Source organism: Mesoplodon densirostris, chromosome 14, assembly GCF_025265405.1.
Source record: "Mesoplodon densirostris isolate mMesDen1 chromosome 14, mMesDen1 primary haplotype, whole genome shotgun sequence".
Taxonomy (NCBI): domain Eukaryota; kingdom Metazoa; phylum Chordata; class Mammalia; order Artiodactyla; family Ziphiidae; genus Mesoplodon; species Mesoplodon densirostris.
The window spans coordinates 88508611-88530141 of NC_082674.1; the positions used below are offsets into that span (position 1 = coordinate 88508611).

General features: G+C 38.8%; 1 protein-coding gene across 13 annotated transcripts in view; it reads left to right on the forward strand.

The window, feature by feature from the left end:
* Positions 1–21531, forward strand: part of LOC132502170 (protein eva-1 homolog A) — an 84844-nt gene that overhangs the window by 47945 nt on the left and 15368 nt on the right. For 6 of the 13 annotated variants that reach the window (XM_060117996.1, XM_060117997.1, XM_060117994.1 and 3 more), the window contains 2 exons: positions 2398–2569; positions 17047–18311. The exons of 4 other annotated variants lie outside the window; for them this stretch is intronic. In XM_060117996.1, coding sequence (XP_059973979.1) covers positions 2524–2569; positions 17047–17420 — 420 coding nt within the window. In that variant the 5' untranslated portion in view covers positions 2398–2523 and the 3' untranslated portion in view covers positions 17421–18311. Of the gene's footprint in view, positions 1–1066; positions 1186–2397; positions 2570–17046; positions 18312–21531 lie in introns of those variants that run through there. 3 more of the 13 variants (XM_060117995.1, XM_060117999.1, XM_060118001.1) reach the window with 1 other exon arrangement.

A 21531-nucleotide genomic window follows, 5' to 3' on the forward strand; every position in this document is an offset into this window, starting at 1 on the left:
TGTTGCCTGTGCTTTTGGTGTCAAGCCCAAGAAATCATTTCCAAATCCAGTGTCATGAAGCTCTTTCTCCATGTTTTCTTTTAAGAGCTTTATAGTTTTAGCTCTTCCACTTAGGTCTTTTATCCATTTTTAGTTAATTTTTTTTAATATGGTGTAAGATAAGGGTTGAACTTCATTCTCTTGCATGTGGATATCCAGTTTTCTCAACAAGACTATTCTTTCCAAATTGAATGGTCTCTTGTTGAAAGTAATTTAACCATATATGTAAGGTTTTATTTCTGGGCTCTCTATTTTATTCCATTTATCCATATGCCTGTCTTTATGCAAGTACAACACTGTTTTGATTACTGTAGCTTTGTAATACGTTTTGAAATGAGGAAGTGTGAGACTTCCAGCTTTTTTTTTTTTAGGATTGTTTTAGTAATTTGGATTGCTTGTTATTCCATATGAATTTTAGTATGGATTTTTCTATTTCTGAAAAAAGGAAGTCTTTGGGATTTTGAGACTACAGTAGAACTTTTGAATTCTCTCTTACAGGAAACGTTAGCCAGGGAGGAGGGACATTTAGGCAAAAGGAAGGGCACAGCTAAAAGCATGAAAACATAAAGAGCTTAGTGTATTTGGGGAACTGAAAGTAATCTGGTATTGTTGAAACATTAGGCATACTTGTATCTCTGTGTATATGTGTGAGAGTGTAGACTTGGGTAGGAGATGAATTAAGAGCCAAAATAGAGGTCAGGTATTGTGAAAGTGGATGTGTTTTGTGTTAAGAAGTTTAATGGGGATTAAACTTCTTAACATTAATGAAGGGTTGCACTATGGAGTGAAGTGATCAGATTTGTACTTTATAAAGATAACCCTGATGATAAAAGTGGGTGCTAGATTGAATAGGAAGAGGTATTTGCAGAAGCATCAGATAGGAGACTGTTGGAAAACTCACATAAATAAAATGATGAGACTTGCACTATAGTAGGATTAGTGGGGATAGGAAGGAGGGAATGGACCTGAAACAGCTTTGTCCTACTATATACTCAGAAATATTCCAGTGGCTTCACTCTCTTCCTAGGTTCTGAAGTCCTCAGACCTGCAGAGCAGTTTCTGAACTCAGGGTGGTGGTTCCAAGTCTTCACCTGTATCATCAGTTGTCACCTTTTAGGAACTCAAATGGCTGTTGAAGACTCAGAGGTACAGGGGTCCCTCAGCAATAGCTAGCCCTTTCTCAGAGCCCCCAGGCTCCCACTCCTCATCTGCCACTCTCTGGGCCTCTGGCTGCTCCAAGGACCTTGTGTTCGTTTCTGTCCTACCTATGGGTTGGTCTGTCTTTTCTTGCTCTTGTCTTCCCTGAGCCCACTGGAATTCACCAAAGTGAGAGTTGCCTTATCTGTTGTGACCCATTCCATCCACCTATGGAATTGCAGCTCTCCAAGCCCTCTAAATGTGATCCATGTTACCAATGTCTGTGACCCACCTGAGAACCTGTTTCTTCTGAAAGGACTGGAACCTTCTTCTTCCCTAGCTTTCCCTAACTTGACATCCTTCCATACCCTGTGACTCAGTTCCCTGTCTTCAGATAGAGTGGCACTGAATAGGAGTCATTAAGAGGTTTGCCACTTGAAATCCTCAGCTCTCTACCAGGGCTTCACTGAATAGGTAATGATAATGCTGGTTCTGAACAGCAGCAGCAGCTGGGGAAAGAATGTGCTCCCCCAGCCAGAGGCTGGGCCACTGAATACTGAGATCCCAAGTTCCTGTTCTAAACTCTGGTGATCAGTTCCTTTGATGGCCCTTTTGTGGCAGTGCATGTGTGTTTGGTTGGCCCATCACAGTCACAGGTGGAGTCATGGAGCTAAGGGCAGGTAGCAGCCTTGAGCTCCCAAGTTCTTGGGGGCATTTTAGAACCGGAACCACTTTGGGAGTTCTGAAATAGTCAGCTCTAACCCATTGCCAAGAATGCACATTTGGTGATACGTGGGATGAAGCAAACTGATCAAAGTACACAAGTGCCATCAGTACAGGGGAAAACAGAGCCGGGTGAAAAGCAGGCTGTGGCTTGGGTTTAAAATGCAGTGAATAAAGTGATGATGGACTGAACCTCATAGGCAAACCAGGAAGATTGAAATAAAAAGGATCAAGGAAAGGTGAGGAGAAGTGTTAAAATGGGAAATTGGGAGGAGATGGGGAAGAGAAAGGAGAAAGGCCAGGAAAGACAGATTTAAGGAGTTGCTGCTGCTTTGAAAGCCAAGAAGCTGTTAGAGCACAGAGTACAAGATCTCAGATCTTTGCAGCCCCCTGGCTGGGAAGGTTGGACTGGTTTTTGTTCTTGAGCCCAGGCTACCTGGAGCACAGCCTCAGAAAATCAGAATGTGTTCTCATCACTCACTTTGTGTTCCCAAACAGAAGAGAAGAGAGGGAGGGCGGCCACCTTGATCCCACTGAAGCATCTCCAGGAGCCCTTTTCTGGATGTCACGTCGAGGCTGCCCATCTGCCACAACACGCAGCTGGTGATCCCCGAGTTCGTGGACATGGCTCTGCTCAGCAATATCCTAGAGGCCTATTCCTTTGTCTCAGGTAGTTGTTCAGTCTCAGCTGGGCCACGTCTGAGGCCTGGGGCTGGGTAGAGCTATCTCCTGGGTGGTCTTATACTCAGGAGAGAAATGCCCCTCATAACAGAGGGGCTCTGTGGTACTGAGTTTTGAGATGAAAAATTTTCTGGTTTGAAACTTAAGCTTTCTCTAATTTGGCAAATGGGGGGGGGGGTTCTAAGAGCTTTATCTTTCTGAAAAATGTTTGGTTTCCTTTTGGGCTCGAGTGAATCAAGTGGCCTGGGGCTACTGTTGGCTTCTGTCATTAAGCATTTAACTCTGATATGTAAGGCCAGAATGGAGTATCCTCAGCCTGATTATTTCTATGCAGTGGTTCTCAACTCCACCCAGTGTGTGTGTGTGTGTGTGTGTGTGTGTGTTTATGTGTAGTCTGTGTTTGGGGGGTTGTGTGAGAAGTTTGATAACCTTCTGGGAGACATGGAGACAGAAAGTATGTGAGTCTGATATTTGCTCCCTCCTTGGTTCACAGTTGTTTCTTTTAGAAAGATGGCTGACTTTCTCCTCAAGATCATTTTTGAGAACAGGGTGCTGTTCATATAAAAGGAGTCATTTAAAAATACATGAAAATGTACCCAATAAACCTGAAATTTAAAAAAATACATGAAAATGCTGAATAGTTTGAATGACCAAATTGATTTTCTGCTGCTTGAGTGAGTTTTTAAGGTTTTGGTAGTTTGCTTTTCTTTATTTTATTTGACCTTATGTCTCTGTTGTATAAAAGGAAGGGACTGAGGTTCTGATTAGATTTCCCCTGGGGGACTGGTTTTACTTTCTAGTTCTCTGGTCAGGGTTGATATGTGGTGACCTCAGAGTTCAGGTGCAAAACCTGACACTTCTATTTACAATGGCAAATCTGAGCTAGGGTTGAGGATAAGGAAGTTCATGGCTTTTTGTTGAGAGAGCATCTTGGATGACGTGCAACCTGATTTTAGAAAGGAGGACTTCTCAGGAGCCTGGCTGGCTCCTTTGTGGTTGGCAAGATGCAGCATGTTGTCTTCACATGCCTCAAGTCCAGGGTTCTCCCTTTTCAGATCAGCAAAGGCTCAGGTCAGCAGTCAGCTCCTCACCTCCCAAAGGAAGTTCAGTGCCTGGGGCCTCCTTACCTGGGCACCCACACATCAGAGGAATCTCAGTTCTGCTCTTTCTTCTAGGCTGTTCTGGAGAGAAAGGACACTGGAGCTAGAAAAGAGATGTTTGAAACTCTGGTATCATGTTTTTACAAGCAATTAAATTGATGATCTCCTCAACTCTATAGTGAGGACACCCCAAAACGAAGTGGGGTGTGGCAGGGAGGGTCTGGAGTTTCCAGGCCTCAGATGACACTTGCAAATAAGCTGTTGTAAGAAAATATCTTGGGTGAGAGCAAACAGGCTGTTGGACTTTGGAACTCTACTCAGCACAAGAAATACCTGGCGGCTTTCCATTTTGGCCAGGATGACCCTGAGTTGTGATCATTGAATGCCCTGGTGTTTACCATGTGTCTTATGATCTTGTTAAGGTGAAAGGGTACATGGCCCTGTTTTTCTCTCCCCTTCAACCTTTTTTCTTCCCACTCCATATTCTGGAATTAAATATTGCATAGGATGCAGGAAGATAATGCTTCTTTTAAGTAAATACGGGCTGAGATAAAAAGAGAAGGAAAGGAAATGGAAAGTGGAGTGTCTAAAATAAAATTCATTAGATCAAGTAAATAGACTTGGTGGCTAAAAATTCATTCTGAGTGTGATTCAGAACACTGCCTGGCTATAAAGGAAATGAATTTTAAAATTTAAAATATGAAGGTGAAGATAACAGCCCCTAACTGCTCCTATTTTCTCCCAGTTTATCAGTTGCCTCATCCATGTGGTCCATCATTTCAGGAACACACTTGCTAATACACATAACTCCCTTATTCCTTTGTCTAGTTTCTGATTAAACCAACAGGCAAAATCCCAACTCTTAAGTAAACCCTTCTTTCTCCCCTTTCTCCCTCTGCACTCAAGTAACCAAACACTGTTACAACTTTGCAGATTGAAACCATTAAGAAATTCATGGAATTTGGCCTTAGCTGAGGCTTTGTAATAATGCGTCATTTTTTCTATTTGCTTTTGGATACATCTTGCTCCCATTCTTCACAATACCCATTTTAAACCTTGACCAAGGTATAATTTAAAATATCTGTTTATCAAAATGTACCCGTAGTTGGCAAATGCAAACTAAGAAGAAAAGGCAGCATTAATGAAGAAGGGTTAAAGTTAATATATAAAGAGCTCTTACAAATCAACAAAGGATAAGTGTCCCAAAAGAAAAGTGGACAAAGGATAAGAATCAGCAGTTTGCCAAAGAAAAAATACAGATTACTGGTAAAACATAAGCAGCTCAATGTCTAGTAATTAAACAAATGCAAAATGAAGCCAACAGTGAGGTTAACATTTTAATTTTATACAATTCTCAAATATTTGTGTGATTACGTTTATAATTTCAATTTTGGAGGAAGTGTAGGGAGATGAGTACTTGCACATATTGCTGATGGGATTATAAATTGCTACAGCCTCTCTAGAAAATGATTTGGGAACAAATGTCAAAAGCCTTAAAACTACATATAGCATTTAGCCAGCAATTCCACAACTAGGAATTTATCCTAATGAAATAATTAGGGATATGGGTCAAAATTTTACTGTGAAGACAGTTTATCTCAGAACTGTTTATAATAGTAAAAACAAATGTAGGTGAATATTAATTTAAGTAGAAAGATGTTTATGATGTGCTGTTAAGTAAAAAAAGCCTGTTACCACACAGCATATACAGTATAATCCCATTATATGTGTATATTCACATGTATATATAACCACATTTTACTACAAACTATATCTGGATGCTGGGATTTTATGAGTATGTGTCTGTGTATTTTTAATTCTCTTTTGCTTAGATGTATGTATAAGTGTTCTATACTTCATTGATATTAGCTTTGTAATAAGTAATGTTATTTTATTGAAATTTAAAATTTTGAAATATATATATGTGTGTATATATATATATATATATATATATATATATATATATATATATATATATATATATATAATTACCACTGCCTTACTCTTTTCTGACTTCTCTAGCTGAGTATCTAAATGACCTGAACGTTATCACTTAGATGTGCCATAAGTGTTTCAAATTGAACCTGGCCTGGAATGGAATATTGTCCCCTTTAAATATGCTTCTTTTTTAAAAATTGAACTATAGTTCATTTACAATTTTCTGTTAGTTTCAAGTATACAGCAAAGTGATTCAGATATATATATATAATATGTATAATATATGTAATATATAAAATATATATATTTAAATATATATTTTTTCACATGTAAAAGAATGTATATATTTTATATATATATAAAGAATATATATATATATATATATTCTTTTTCAGATTCTTTTCCATTATAGGTTATCACAAGATATTGAGTATAGTTCCCTGTGCTATACAGTAGGACCTTGTTGTTTACCTATTTTATATATAGTAGTGTGTATATGTTAATCCCAGACTTCTCATTTATCCCTCCCCATCTTTCCCCTTTGGTAATAAGTTTGTTTTCTATGTCTGTGAGTCTATTTCTGTTTTGTAAATAAGTTCATTTGTATCATTTTTTTAGATTCCACATATAAGTGATATCATATGATATTTGTCTTTCTCTTTCTGATTTGCTTCACTAGTATGATGATTTCTAGGTCCATCCATGTTGCTGCAAATAACATCATTTCATTCTTTTTTTATGGCTGAGTAATATCCCATTGTGTATATATATACATATATATATATATATATATATATATATATATATATATATACCACATCTTTATCCATTCATCTGTCAGTGGACATTTAGGTTGCTTCATGTCTTGGCTATTGTAAATAGTGCTGCTATGAATATTGGGGTGCATATACCTTTTTGATTAGAGTTTTCTCCAGATATATGCCCAAGAGTGGGATTGCAGGATCACATGGTAACTATTTTTAGTTTTTTAAGGAACCTCCATAATGTTCTCCATAGTGGCTGTACCAACTAACATTCTCATCAACAGTGTAGGAGGGTTCTTTTTTCTCCAAACTCTCTCCCACATTTATTATTTATAGACTTTTTAATGATGGCCATTCTGACTGGTGTGAGGTAATACCTCATTAGAGTTTTGATTTGCACTTCTCTAATAATTAGTGATGTGGAGTATCTTTTCATGTGTTTGTTGGCCATCTGTATGTCTTTCTGGAGAAACGTCTATTTAGGTCTTCTGCCCATTTTTTTATTGGGTTTTTGTTTTTTTGATATTAAGCTGTATGAGCTGTTTGTATATTTTGGAAATTAATCCCTTATCAGTAGCATTGTTTGCAAATTAAATATACTCCTTATTTTGTGTACCATCTAGGGCATCACCTATACTAGAAATATGATTTTTAGCCTTTGATGCATCTTCTTCACTGCCCATATCCAATCACTTACAGTTGGTCTATTTCACCTTTCAATGTCCCTGAAATGCCTCACTTCTACTTTATTCCCACTGTAACTGAGTTGGTTTAAGCTCATTCATGTTTTTGCCTGCTTTGCCATAATGGCATTTTCTATGGTCTACTAACCTCCAATACGTGTTTTGTAGTGAAATGATGTTTCTAAAATGTAGGTGTGATGATGCAATTCTTTTTACTTATTAGAATCTCTTTGTGGATCTTCGTTATATCAAGGATAAAATCCAAACACTTTTTTATGGTTTAACAGATAGAGTTGTTTTCAGCTGCAAATAGTAGAAACCTTCAAGTTGGTGGCCTAAACACATAGGAGTTATCTTACCCACATAACAAGAAGTCTGGAGGTAGGTGGTTGCTAGCATTAGCTCAAAAATGTAGGGGTCAGATTCTCTGTGATTCTCATGGCCTTTTTTTTATACTTGTCATCTCATGGCTGCAAAATGGCTGCTGTTGCTCCTGCCTTTTGATTCAAGATTGAAAGACGGACGAGAAAGGAAGGAGGTTCCAGTCGACCTCATCTCATGTTTCATTGGCTAGACCTGTGTCATATGGCCATTTCTAGCTGTAAGAGAGGCTGGAAAAATGAGAATACTAGCCTTTTCAACTTCCAGACCAGTGGTTCATAATCCAGGGTAATTTTGCACAGTAGGGGGATTTCTGCCAATGTCTGGACACATTTTTGGCTATAACAACAGGTGAGGGTTGCTGCTAGTATCATCTAGAGGGTGGAGAAACATACTACGATGAACAGGACAACCCCTATGACAAAGAATTAACTTTTCAAATGTAGGTCGTGCCAAGATTTAGAAAACATGCTAGAATAGAGACAAGCAAGAGGGAAGGGACTTAGGGATGGTTTGAGGTACTCCAATCTGCAGTTTTTTATGTGGCTTACCAGGGCTTTTATTGTCTAACCTTGACTTCTCCATGCTCTTATTTAATTATAATCCTCCCTGACCAATGCCTCACTTCAATTATTCTAAACCACTTGCCTAGCCTTTTCTCATCTCTTTTGCACAGTTATTTCCTTACCCAGGAATTCTTCCATTCAGTCTTGGACTGGCTAACTCCTTCCCAGTCTTCAGAACTCTCTCAGTCATCTTCTCCCCTTATTCCCTACTCTGGCTTAGGTGCCCACCCACCTAAGAAACATCCATGTGTTCTCCCTACACGTGTTTGGTTTCCTCTATCTCAGCACTTGGATTGGAGCAGTAAACACTTCTTGTTCTAACTACTTGAAAGCAACCCCTTGGTATCATAATATAACAATTTAAAATGAGGATAATCTCATTAATCATAATAACCTCATTAATAACTTCTAGGAAGGTTGTTAGAAAGATTAATCTGAATGATTTCTCTTTTTAATTTAATGTTTTGAAGTGATAATACATTCTCCACCTCACTCTTCCATTCTTTTTAGATTTTTCTTTAAAAATCACCTTCTCAGTGAGATCCCTTTTGGTCACTTTGTCTACCTCCTTGCCTCCAGCACACATTTAACATATCATATCTTCCTTCCTATTTTTTCTGTTTTCTCCTTATCACCACCTAACATACCACCTATTTTATTTATTTATCTTTTTTATTATCCATCTCCTTACTAGCTTACTAGAATGTAAACTCCCAAGAGCACAGAGGTTTGTGTTTCATTTATTTACTGCCACATCCTCAGCATCTAGAATAGTGCCTGGCACCTATTAGATGCTCAACAAGTTAGTGAATGAATATTGCTCAGTGGTCAAACAATACAAAATGACATCTAGTAAGAGGTCTTACTCCAGAGCTGTCTCTTACTTCTAGTCCCCAAATTTGATCCATACCGGGCTTCTCTGCATCTTTCCAGAGTTCTTTGTGCAGATATAAGAAAATATGAGCATATAGTCTCACCTTCCCCACTGTTATACACAAGTAGCATATCCTATATACTGTTTTTTTTTTTTTTTTTTTTTTTTTTCCTTTTTGCGGTATGCGGGCCTCTCACTGTTGTGGCCTCTCCCGTTGCGGAGCACAGGCTCCGGACGCGCAGGCTCAGCAGCCATGGCTCACGGGCCCAGCCGCTCCGCGGCATGTGGGATCCTCCCAGACCGGGGCACGAACCCGTATCCCCTGCATCGGCAGGCGGACTCTCAACCACTGCGCCACCAGGGAGGCCCTATATACTGTTTTGTACTTCACTTTTTTCACTGAAAAATGTATTTTGAAAATATTGTATTTAATATCAGTGTATAGAGAGCTTCCTCATTCTTTTAGACAACTACACACTGTTCCATTGTACAGATGAATCATAGTTTAACCAGTCATGGCCAGTGGGAATGGTTCAAATCTTTTCAAGCAGGACAAGAAACCTGCAATAAATAACCGTGACATACATACGTGTTCAAGTGCATTTGTAGACTAAATTATCAAAAGTAGAATTGCTGTATCAAATGTATAATAATTATTATTTATGATAAGTATTACCAAATTGGCATTTAAAGAGTTTCACAAATTTACTGCTTATAAGATGTATGAGAAAACCCTGTTAGTTACGCTAGAGGGAGAACAGTGGTTTCCAACATTCAGTTCAGTAACCATCTTCAAGTTAACCTATGTTATAGGTGGGGTGAGGGCAGGTTGTGAAAGAGAGACATTAATTCACAGGGAAGGGAGGATTGGATGAGAAAAGAAAGGAAGGGAATAAGGGAGAGAAGGAAAGAGGTAGGAAAACAGATAGATGGGTAGAGGAATGAGAGAGAGGGAGGGAGGGAAGGGAAGGAGGAGAGAGAGAAAGGAGAGTAGGAAGGTAGGAAGGAAGGAAGGAAGGGAGAGGGGGAGGGAGGAAGGCAGGAAGGGGAAAGAGGGGGAAAAAACAAATAGAGTGAGAGTAAGTTATCAGTTATTGCCAGGATCTGGGATAATCCCTTTATGCTTGTCATTTGTAATATCTTTACCACAATTCAGCAGAGTTGGTAGTGTTATCGTTGTTTAAAAGAAGAGTCTGAGATGAGGCTTCAAATACAGGTCTGCCTGATGGTTTTCCACCCTGGTAAAAGCATGGATTTGTACATCTTTTCTAGAAAGCCTTTTCAGATTCCCATATTTGTACTTAGCTTTTCCACTCACCTTTGCATTTCCAAAAATCCTTATTCATGTTTCTATAGTTGCACTTCCCTTTGGTACCGCAACGGATAAGGCTATATTCCCTGCTGGGCTGTTAAGCTCCTCAAGGCAAAGAGCTCACTCAGTCCTCTCAGTGTTTGCTGATTATCTGGACAGAGTTCAGTTTCAGCCTCCTTCTCTCTCCCTTTCTTTCTTTTCTTCCCTCCCTCCCTCCTTCCTTCCTTCCTTCCTTCCTTCCTTCCTTCCTTTCTTTCTTTCTTTCTTTTCTTTCTTTCTTTCTCCCTTCCCTTCTCTTTCTCCCTCCCTTCTCTCTCTCTCCCTCCCTCCCTTCCTTTCTTTCTTTAAATGAGATATAATTTGACATAGAACATTGTATAGATTTAAGGTGAGAACATGTTGCTTTGATACATTTCTGTATTGCAGTATGATCACCATTGTAGCATTAGCTAACACCTCTTTCACGTCATATAATTACTATCTTCTTTTTTTCTGGTGAGAACAATTAAGATCTAGTGTCTAAGCAACTTTGAAGTCTATAATACAATAGTGTTGTCTATAATGACTATGCTGTGCATTAGGTCTCCAGGACTTATTTATCTACAAGTTGCTAACGTGTACCTTTAAACAACATATTCCCAGTTCCTCCACCCCACAGCCCCTGGTAACCAGTGTTCTACTCTGTTTTTATGAGTTCAACATTTTTAGATTCTACATGTTACTGATATCATATATTATTTGCCTTTGTCTGACTTATTTCATTTTAGCATAATGCCCTTGAGGTCCATCCATGTTATAAATGGCAGGGTCTCCTTCTTTTTTTATGACTGAATAATGCTGTAATATATACCACATTTTCTTTATCCATTCATCTGTTGATAGATACTTAGGTTGTTTCCATAATTTGGTAATTGTGAATAATGCTGCCATAAACATGGGAATGCAGCTATCTCTTTAAGATGGTGATGTCATCTCCTGTTTCCTTCATCATCCCAATAGATGCAGAAAAAGCATTTGACAAAATACAACTTTCTTTAATGATAAACCCTCAACAACTTGGGCATAAAAGGAATATATTGCAGTATAATAAAGGTAATATATGACAAGCCCACAGCTAACAGCATACAAATTGGTGAAAGATGAAAGTTTTTCGATCACAAAGCCTCCACCATTTTACTAACCCCTTTATATTTTTGATGTCACAATTTACCTGTTTTTATATTGTGTATTTTTTAACAGACTATAGTGGTTTTAGTTATTTTTAGTACCCTTTTCCTTTAACTTTTATACTGCAGTTAAGTGGTTAACACAGCACCATAGTACAGAATTAGAGTTTTCTAAATCTGAAACTGTATATTTATTGTATATTTACCTTTACCAGTGCATTGTATACTTTAATGTGTTTTCATGTCACTAATTAGCATATTTTCTCCTTCATATCTGAAGGATAATTTTGCCAGGTAAAGTATTCTTGGCTGGCAATATTTTTTTCAACAATTTGAATAGGTTATTCCACTCTCTCCTGGCCTGTAGCATTTCTGCTGATAAATCCTCTGATAGCCTAATGAGGATTCCTTTGTAAGTTTATTATCTTTCTTCCTCTGGCTTTTTAAGGATTCTCTCTTTTTCCTTGATTTTTGACAATTTCATTATAATGTTCTTGGTGGTCTTTTGCATTGAAATAGTAGGATGATCTATTAGTTTCATAAACTTGGATGTCTAAGACTCTCCCTAGGTTTGTGAAGTTCTCAGCTAGCGTTTCTTTAAATAAACTTTCTGCCCCTCTCTTCTCCTCTGGAACTCCAGTTATGCTATATATTTGTATGTTTGATTGAATCCCATAGATCATGTACACTTTCTTTCCTCTTTTTCATTCTTTTTTCTCTGTTCACCTCTGATTGGGTTATTTCAAAATTACTGTCTTCCTGGTTGCTTATTTTGTCTTCCATTTGATCTACCCTGATGCAGATTCTCTCTGTTTCATTTTTCATTTTAATCATCAAATTATTCAGCTCCACAATTTCTGTTTGGTTCCTTTTTGTGGTTTTTAACTTTTTGCTAAATTTCTCACTTTGTACATGTATTTTTTCCTGATTTTATTGAATTGTCTTCTGTGTTTCTTGTAGCTCACTGTTTCCTCAAAACAGCTATTTTGAATTCTTTATCAGGTAGATTATAAGATTTTTTGCTTTTGAGTTCAGTTATTGAAGGATTATTATCTTTTGGTGATGATGTGTTTCCTTGATTCTTCCTCTTTCTTGTAGTTCAGACACCTCCTCAAATCTTTACTAGATAGGGTATACTGCTTGTTGATCCTGTTCTATCTGGGGTTCTCTCTGACCTTGTATTTATACACCTGCTCTGTACTTCTTGCTCCCTCCTGTGGCAGAATTCTTAAGCTTTTATGTCTTCTGTGGTTCTTACAACTCACCTGGCTGGCTGCTAGAAATCTCTCTTGTTTTTTCCAGAAGGTAGCACTGCAGCTCAAGTTTGTGTTTTCTCTCTTGCCCACAGATTCTGGTCTATTTTTCTAATAGCACTCCATTCACCCTGCTCACTTCTGGTGCCAATCTGAGTGCAAGCAAGAAGACACCACAGAGTGAGGGGAGGTGTGGGTTTAGTACTTGGGGCATTGGGGGTAACCACCAGCTGGTGGGGATATCCTTGGCTGAGGTTCTCCCAGGGGCTCTTTTTTTTTTTTTTTTTTTTTTTTTTTGCGGTATGCGGGCCTCTCACTGTTGTGGCCTCCCCCGTTGCGGAGCACAGGCTCCGGACGCGCAGGCTCCGGACGCGCAGGCTCAGCGGCCATGGCTCACGGGCCCAGCCGCTCCGCGGCATATGGGATCCTCCCAGACCGGGGCACGAACCCGTATCCCCTGCATCGGCAGGCGGACTCTCAACCACTTGCGCCACCAGGGAGGCCCTCCCAGGGGCTCTTGAGTGGACTTCCTGCTGAAGCCCTGAGCACAGACAGCAGGAACCATGCCCCTTTAACGCCTTTTGATGTTCTTATTAGCCTTTTCTGATCTTCTCCCTTCCCCCAGTCATAGAGGTCCTGTTTCCAGTACTCCTAGTGTTGCTGGAGAAAAATGGATTTCTCTTGCAGCATCCAACAGAGCTGGGGTAGCCGGGCACTCACACTGTACTCTCCTTTTCACCTGTGCACAGGTGAACACGGGATAGTTCAGTCTGTTGTGTCAACTTGTGGAGAGGGGCAAAGCTGAAAAAGTTCCTCTTTCCCTCTCTGCTGCATTCAAACTCGTGTGTGTGTGTGTGTGTGTGTGTGTGTGTGTTTTCCCTCCAGTGGTGTGCTCTAATCACCTCCAGGGCGCTGGAATTTTACAAATTCTCTCTCATATGTGGGTATCGGCCCAAGTCAGCACTCTCCAGGTTTTCCCCAATCATGGCTGGGAGTTGTTGAGGCAGGTTTGCTCGCTCTGCTTATTCTGCAGCCCAAACCAGGGTTTGTCTGTCTATTACCAGATGAACAGGTAAGCAAGACTTCTCCCTGGTCCCTTGGCATATGATATTAGATCACACAATTCCCACGGAGGCACTGTGATTTATGGATAGATACCTCATTAGTTGTACAAAGAGGAAGGATGTCTTACACTACCATGATGTTAATGTCAGTCCCTTTTTACTATGTTTCATGGTTTGTTGACTACTCTTATGTTGACTCTTCGTGTTTTCTTTTTTCTTCTTTAAACAGTTTTTATTTCACATCGTCCCTTTCGGTATTCAATCATATGCATACATTTCTTCCCTTGCAGTAAACATTGGACTATGCGTGTTTTCTATTTTCTTCTCTATTCTTTTCTTTGTACCTATACTTTGTATATATTTTACTCACATCACTGTCATTTCAGTGGAGGTTTCAGAGAGAAGGAGGGATCATAAACACATGTGTTCAGTATTCTGTGTTCAGACTGATAGAACCTTTTTTGGGTACAATTTGAAATGTATAAAACCTGAAAATGCCTAAGCCCTTTGATACAGCTGTTCTGTTTCTAGATTAACTAACCTGTAGAAATAATTCTGCAATGCATAAAGAGATATATACAAGGACAAAAAGATACTGACTTTAGCATTGATTGTAATAGTGAAAAATAGGAAACAATTTATATGCTATCAACAAGGAAAAGGTTAAACTTTGATGTCTATACTACAGAAAAATATGCAGCAGTCAAAAAGAATACTATTGACATATGTTGAAACCTCTCTAAGAAATATTCTTAAATTTAAAAAGCAAATATAAATCATATATGATTCCACTTATATTCTTTAAAAACCCACAAAACAATATATACATTATGATTCATACCTACAGGTGAATATAGATTATGGATCCTATTTGCTGATGTCAATCTTGGGTCTGGTCTGATTGACCATGCCCTTTGACTCAAGGCCAGGCATGTCCCAGTGCTCTCACATGTAGATGGTGAGAGCTCTTCATTCAGAGCCTCCCATTCTGTTGAACACATCGTACAGGGATCATCACTGGGCCCACTAAGTATATTACTCATCAGCAGAATGATTATTTTCTTCTCTCACCAAGAAAGGGCTTAAATTACTCCCCCACAAATTAACCTGATGAGGGTATGCAAAAATGCCCACACTGTCTTTCAATCTGTGATTGTATAAGTTATCTATTGCTGCACAGCAAATTTCTTTCAATCTGTGATTGTATAAGTTATCTATTGCTGCACAGCAAATTACAGATCTGTATATGTCATTCCCACACTTCCAATTTATCCCTCCCCCCACTTTTCCCCATTAGTAACCATAAGTTTTTTTCTAAGTCTGTGAGTCTGTTTCTGTTTTGTAAATAAGCTCATTTGTATCGTATTTTTTTGCTTCTACATATAAGCAATATCATATGATATTTGTCTTTTCTCTGTCTGACTTACTTTACTTAGTATGATAATCTCCAGGTCCATCCATATTGCTGCAAATGGAATTATTTCATTTTTTGTAATGATTGGGTAATATTCCATTGTGTGTGTGTGTGTGTGTGTGTATATATATATATATATATCCATTCATCTGTCAATGGACATGTAGGTTGCTTCCAAGTCTTGGCTATTATAAGCAGCACTGCAATGAACATTGGGGTGAATGTATCATTTCGAACCATGGTTTTCTCCAGATATATGCCCAGGAGTGGGATTGCTGGTTCATTGGTAGCTCTATTTTTATTTTTTTTAAGGAACTTCCATACTGTTCTCCATAGTAGCTGTACCAATTTACATTCCCACCAACAGTGTAGGAGAGTTCCATTTTCTACACACCCTTTCCAGCATTTATTGTTTGTAGACATTTTGATGATGGCCATTCTGACTGGTGTGAGGTGATATCTCAATGTAATTCTATCTCTAATAATTAGTGATGTTGAGCATCTTTTCATGTGCCTCTTGGCCATCTGAAGGTCTTCTTTGGAGAAGTGTCTCATTTAGGTCTTCTACCCATTGTTTGATTGGGTTTTTTCTTTTGATATTGACAAAAATGCATTTAATACACCTAACCTGTGGAACATCATAGCTTAGCCTAACCTACCTCAAATGTGCTCAGAACACTTACATTAATCTGCAGTTGGGCAAAATCATCTAACACAAAGTTTATTTTTTAATAAAGTGTTTAATATCTCATGTAATTTATTGACTACTGTACTGAAAGTGAAAAATTGAATGGTTGTCTATGTTCAGAATGGCTGTAAGTGATCATGTGGCTGACTGGGAGTACAGCTCACTGCTGCTGCCCAGCATCAGGAGAGAGTATTGTACTGCATGTTGATAGCATAGGGAAAGATCAACATTTAAAATTAGAAGTACAAATTCTACTTGAGTGCATATTGCTTTCACTCCACTGTAAAGTTAAAAAATCATAAGTCTAGCCATTGCAATTCAGGGACCATCTGTACCTCAAAACAACACATATTAATTATCTCTCTGTTTCTGTAAGTCAGGAATCTGGGATTGGCATAGCTGGGTTCTCTGGTTCAAGGTGTCCCACAAGGCTGCTGCATGACCAGGGTTGTGGCCACCTCAAAGCTCCACCAGGGGATGATTCACTTCAAAATTTTAAATTCCAGTAAAATAATGTTATTTATTACAAAAGTAATGTCAATGAGAATAGAATACTTAAAAATACAGCTAAGCAAAATAAAATTTAAAATACACAAAACATATTCATACACTTCCAAGCTTTGAAGGCTGTTGGAAGCCACCCTTAGTTCCTTGCTATGCAGTCCTCTCTGTAGTACAGATCATAGCATGGGAACTGACTGCATCAGAGCAAGCAAGTGAGTAAGTTAGAGAGAGAGAGCATGAGTAAGTTGGAAGTCAGTCTTGGGTTAGAAGTAAGTCACTAGGTCCAGCCCACTATGTCCAGCCCTTGGAGGGAAGGGCTTGCATAAGAATATGAATACCAAGATGTGGGGTGTCATCTCAGAAGTTACCTACAACTATGATTAAAAGGTAATTCAAGGGGTTGCAGGAGCAAATTCAGGAGCAAAGATTTTTCTGGTATAAGTAAATGGCACAGTTACTTGTTTCTAGTAAATGCTAAATAATATTTTTTCTTTTTTTTTAACTTTTCATTTTGAAATAATTTTGAAGTTAAGTTACAGGAATAGTAAGAGAATTCCATACACTCTTTACCCACATTCACCATTTGTTGAAAATTATATTTTGAAAACATTATGCAATTTGTCACATGGAAAGGCAATATTTGTAACCATCAAAGCTTTGAGGTCTGGTGAGAGGCGTGCATCCTGTGCTGGAGTCATATTTGCTCTCTGCATATATAGTGGTCATCTCTCAAATGTTCTCTTCTTCCTCCTCTTCCAGAAAATCCTGAGCGAGCAGCTCTGTACTTTGTCTCTGGTGTGTGCATCGGGCTGGTCCTCACCGTAGCTGCCTTGGTGATGAGGATCTCTTGCCACACAGACTGCCGGCAGCATCCCCAGAAGAAGTTCCTGCAGGACCAAGAAAGCAGCAGCAACAGCAGCGACAGCGAGGATGGCAGCTCCTATGCAGCATCAGACATCTCAGTCAGGAGACATCGTCGCTTCGAGAGGACTTTGAACAAGAACGTCTTCACCTCAGCCGAGGAGCTAGAGCGTGCCCAGCGGCTAGAGGAGCGGGAACGCATCATCAGGGAGATTTGGATGAATGGCCAGCCCGAGGTTCCTGGCACCAGGAGCCTGAACCGCTACTACTAGGGGCAAGAGCAGGAACCCACACCCCACTGTTAGCCCCCTGGTAGAGAAAGGGTTCCACAAGGAGGGCGGGCACAAAGAGTTGAACGCAGCTCTGCTAATGTTATGGTGGCAGAGATAAGCAGGACATTCCCATTTTCTAGCCAGGAGGACTGATTTCTCCCTTTTGACTAAATTTATGGAGAAGTAGAAAAACCAAGTTGGTTCATTAACTTTTCCAGGTCTTGGAATGGTGCTGAAAACCCTTCTCCAGCAATGTGGATGGAGATTAGAGAAATGGAACTTGTGGTTTCTCTTGATTTCTGAGGATCTCAGAAGTTTCTGCAGACTTCATTGCTATGTATTATTTCTTTACAAAAGGAAATATTATTACAGCATGAGGGCTAGGAAGAGCAGGGTTAACTTAACCCAGTAAATGCAACTTTCCAAATGACTCCATGCTATGGAGGTGATTTTGATCCAGATAGCATGATCAATGCTTATTGTTAAAGGTCTATTCTTTCGATCTTGTGTTGCAATGGCAACCTCAGGGATTAAAATCCTATTTTTTATTACAGTTCCCACTTCACTCATGAAAATGAATAATGTATTATAGGAGATGTGTCAGTGAACTAGAAAAATGTCAGTAACCTCAAAGGATGAAGGTTTTAATTTAAATAGCTTATAAAGAATATATTAACATGCAGTTAATGCTACATGCATTTGAAAATGCAGCACAAGAATAAAAGCTGTGTTTTTCCCCCTTTTGGAGAGAAGAAAATTTTGTTATGACTCTAGGTAATCATGATTTTAAACAATTTGTTTAAAAAAAACATTTGGATTTCTAAGAAAAGAATGGGAATGGGAGGTGAGGAATAAAGCCAAAATTAAGTTGGGATAAAAAATAAATGTTACATGAGATCTTTTTTTGTTTTATGTTTATCTCTGTGGTTACACTTACCCTAAACAGCAGCCCTTTTATATAGTTGGGTATGGTCTTTTGCCAGGCCCTTCAAATAGCTGGAGAATTGTGAGAAACTGGAGAATGGACAAATGGCCCCTAGGGGCTTTTCATTTTCTGTATGTTTCTGTTATGATTACAGTATAGTTGAGTGATTGTTAAGCTGATAGAGGAATAGAAGACTTACCTAAGGCTAGAAATAATATGGTGGCCTCATACTGAGAGGGGAAGTTGGTAAGGAAGGAAGAGGGGCAAGGCTGAACCACATTTAAAAATGGATTACAGAGGAGGAAGCAGCATCCTCCAGCCTGATAGACGGCAATAATGCATTCTATTGGTCTGTCGGATCCCTTCTCTGGCCATACAGTGGGTTGTTTAGTCAGCCTGTCTGGATGCTCCAGAGCCTTCCTACTGGATTTCCCTGGTTCATTGGCTTTGTCATCATACCTGAGAAGATGGTTGGGAGACTTCCTCAGCTGGACACTCTATTACTTTGGGAACTCACTATCTGTGATAAGGGCTTGGAAGTCTGTCTTAAGAACTGAACGATTACAGATATCTGTTTCCCAAGGGGGCAATGGTTTGCTTGAAACCCTCAATGGCTGGCTTGATTATACCTTTTTGAGTGATCTAACTGGCTAGTAACAACTGCCAAAAATCTTGTTAAATCTGCCTCTCTAAATCTGGGTTCTTGCCCTTGTGGTTTCAGTCCCTTGGCAACAAGTGCAGGAATCATCCCATTCCCCTGGGCTTTAGATTAACACCATCTATATTGGCTTGTGCCACTTTTTAAAGTTTTTATTTTTTAAAATTAATTTTTATTGGAGTATAGTTTCTTTACACTGTTGTGTTAGTTTCTTGCTGTACAGCAAAGAAAATCAGTTATACGTATAAATATATCCACTCTTTTTTCGATTTCCTTCCCATTTAGGTCACCACAGAGCACTGAGTAGAGTTCCCTGTGCTATATACTAGGTTCTCATTTGTTATCTAATTTATACATAGTAGTGTATATATGTCAGCCCTAATCTCCCAATTCATCCACCCCACTCCCCTGCTTGGTAACCATAAGTTTGTTCTCTACATCTGTGACTCTATTTCTGCTTTGCAAATAAGTTCATCTCTACCATTTTTCTAGATTCCACATATAAGTGATATTATGCAATATTTGTTTTTCTCTTTCTGACTTACTTCACTCTGTATGCCAGTCTATCATCTGGTCCATCCAGTTCTCTGCAAATGGCACTATTTTGTTCTTTTCTATGGCTGAGTAATATTCCATTGTATATATGTGCCACATCTTCTTTATCCATTCATCTGCTGATGAACATTTAGGTTGCTTCCATGTCCTGGCTATAGTAAATAGTGCTGCAATGAACAGCAGGATGCATGTATCCTTTAGAATTATGGTTTTCTGCAGATATATGCCTGGGAGAGGGATTGCTGGATCATATAGTAGCTCTATTTTTAGTTTTTTAAGGAAACTCCATACTGTTCTTCATAGTGGCTGTATCAGTTTACATTCCCACCAACAGTGAGGAGGGTTCCCTTTTCTCCACACCCTCTCCAGCATTTATTGTTTCTAGATTTTTTGATGATGGCCATTCTGACCAGTGTGAGGTGATACCTCATTGCAGTTTTGATTTGCATTTCTCTAATAATTAGTGACGTTGAGCAGCTTTTCATGTGTCTGTTGGCCACTGTGTATCTTCTTTGGAGAAATATCTATTTAGGTCCTCCTCCTATTTTGTGATCAGGTTGTTTGTTTTCTTGATATCGAGATGCATGTGCTGTTTATATATTTTGGAGATTAATCCCTTGTCCATTGCTTCATATGCAAATATATTCTGCCATTCTGAGGGTTGTCTTTTTGTTTTGTTTATGGTTTCCTTTGCTGTGCAAAAGCTTTTAAGTTTAATTAAGTCCCACTTATTTATTTTTGTTTTTATTTCCATTACTCTAGGTGGTGTATTGAAAAAGAAGTTGCTGTGATTTATGTCAGATAGTGTTCTGCCTACATTTCCTCTACGAGTTTTATAGTATCTGGTCATACATTTAGGTCTTTAATCCATTTTGAGTTTATTTTTGTGTGTGGTGCTAGGGAGTGTTCTAATTTCATTTTTTTACATGTAGTTGTCCTGTTTTCCCAGCACAACTTACTGAAGAGCCTGTCTTTTCTCCTTTGTATATTCTTGCCTCCTTTGTCATAGATTAGGTGACCATAGGTGTATGGGTTTATCTCTGGAGTTTCTATCCTGTTCCATTGATCTATAATTCTGTGTTTATTCCAGTATCAGACTGTTTTGATTACTGTAGTTTTGTAGTATAATCTGAAGTCAGGGAGCCTGATTTCTCCAGCTGCATTCTTCTTTCTCAAGATAGCTTTTGTTATTTAGAGTCTTTGTCTTTCCATACAAAGTGTAAAAATTTTTTGTTCTAATTCTGTGGGAAATGCCATTGGTAATTTGATAGGGATTGCACTGAATCTGTAGAATGCTTTGAGTAGTATAGTCATTTTCACAATATTGATTCTTCCAATCCAAGAACATGGTACATCTCTCCATCTCTTTGTGACATCTTTGATTACTTCCATCAGTGTTTTCTGAGTACAGCTCTTTTGCCTCTTTAGGTAGGTTTATTCCTAGGTATTTTATTCTTTTTGATGCAATGGTAAATGGGAGTGTTTCTTTAATCTCTCTTTCTGATCTTTCACTGTTAGTGTATAGGAATTCAAGAGACTTCTGTGTACTAATTTTGTATCCTGCAACTTTACCAAATTCATTGCTGAACTCCAGTAGACTTCTAGTAGCATCTTTAGGATATTCTATGTATAGTATCATGTTATCTGCAAACAGTGACAGTTTTACTTCTTCTTTTCCAACTTAGATGCCTTTTATTTCCTTTTCTTTTCTGATTGCCGGGGCTAGGACTTCCAAAATTATGTTGAATAAAAGCGGTGAGAGTGGGCATCCTTGTCTTGTTCCTGATCTTAGAGGAAAGGCTTTCAGTTTTTCACCATTGAGAATGTTGTTTGCTGTGGGTTTGTCATATGTGGCCTTTTTATGTTGAGATAGGTTCTCCTATGCCCACTTTCTGGAGAATTTTTTATCAATAATGGTGTTGAATTTTGTCAGAAGCTTTTTCTGCATCTATTGAGATGATCATATGGGTTTT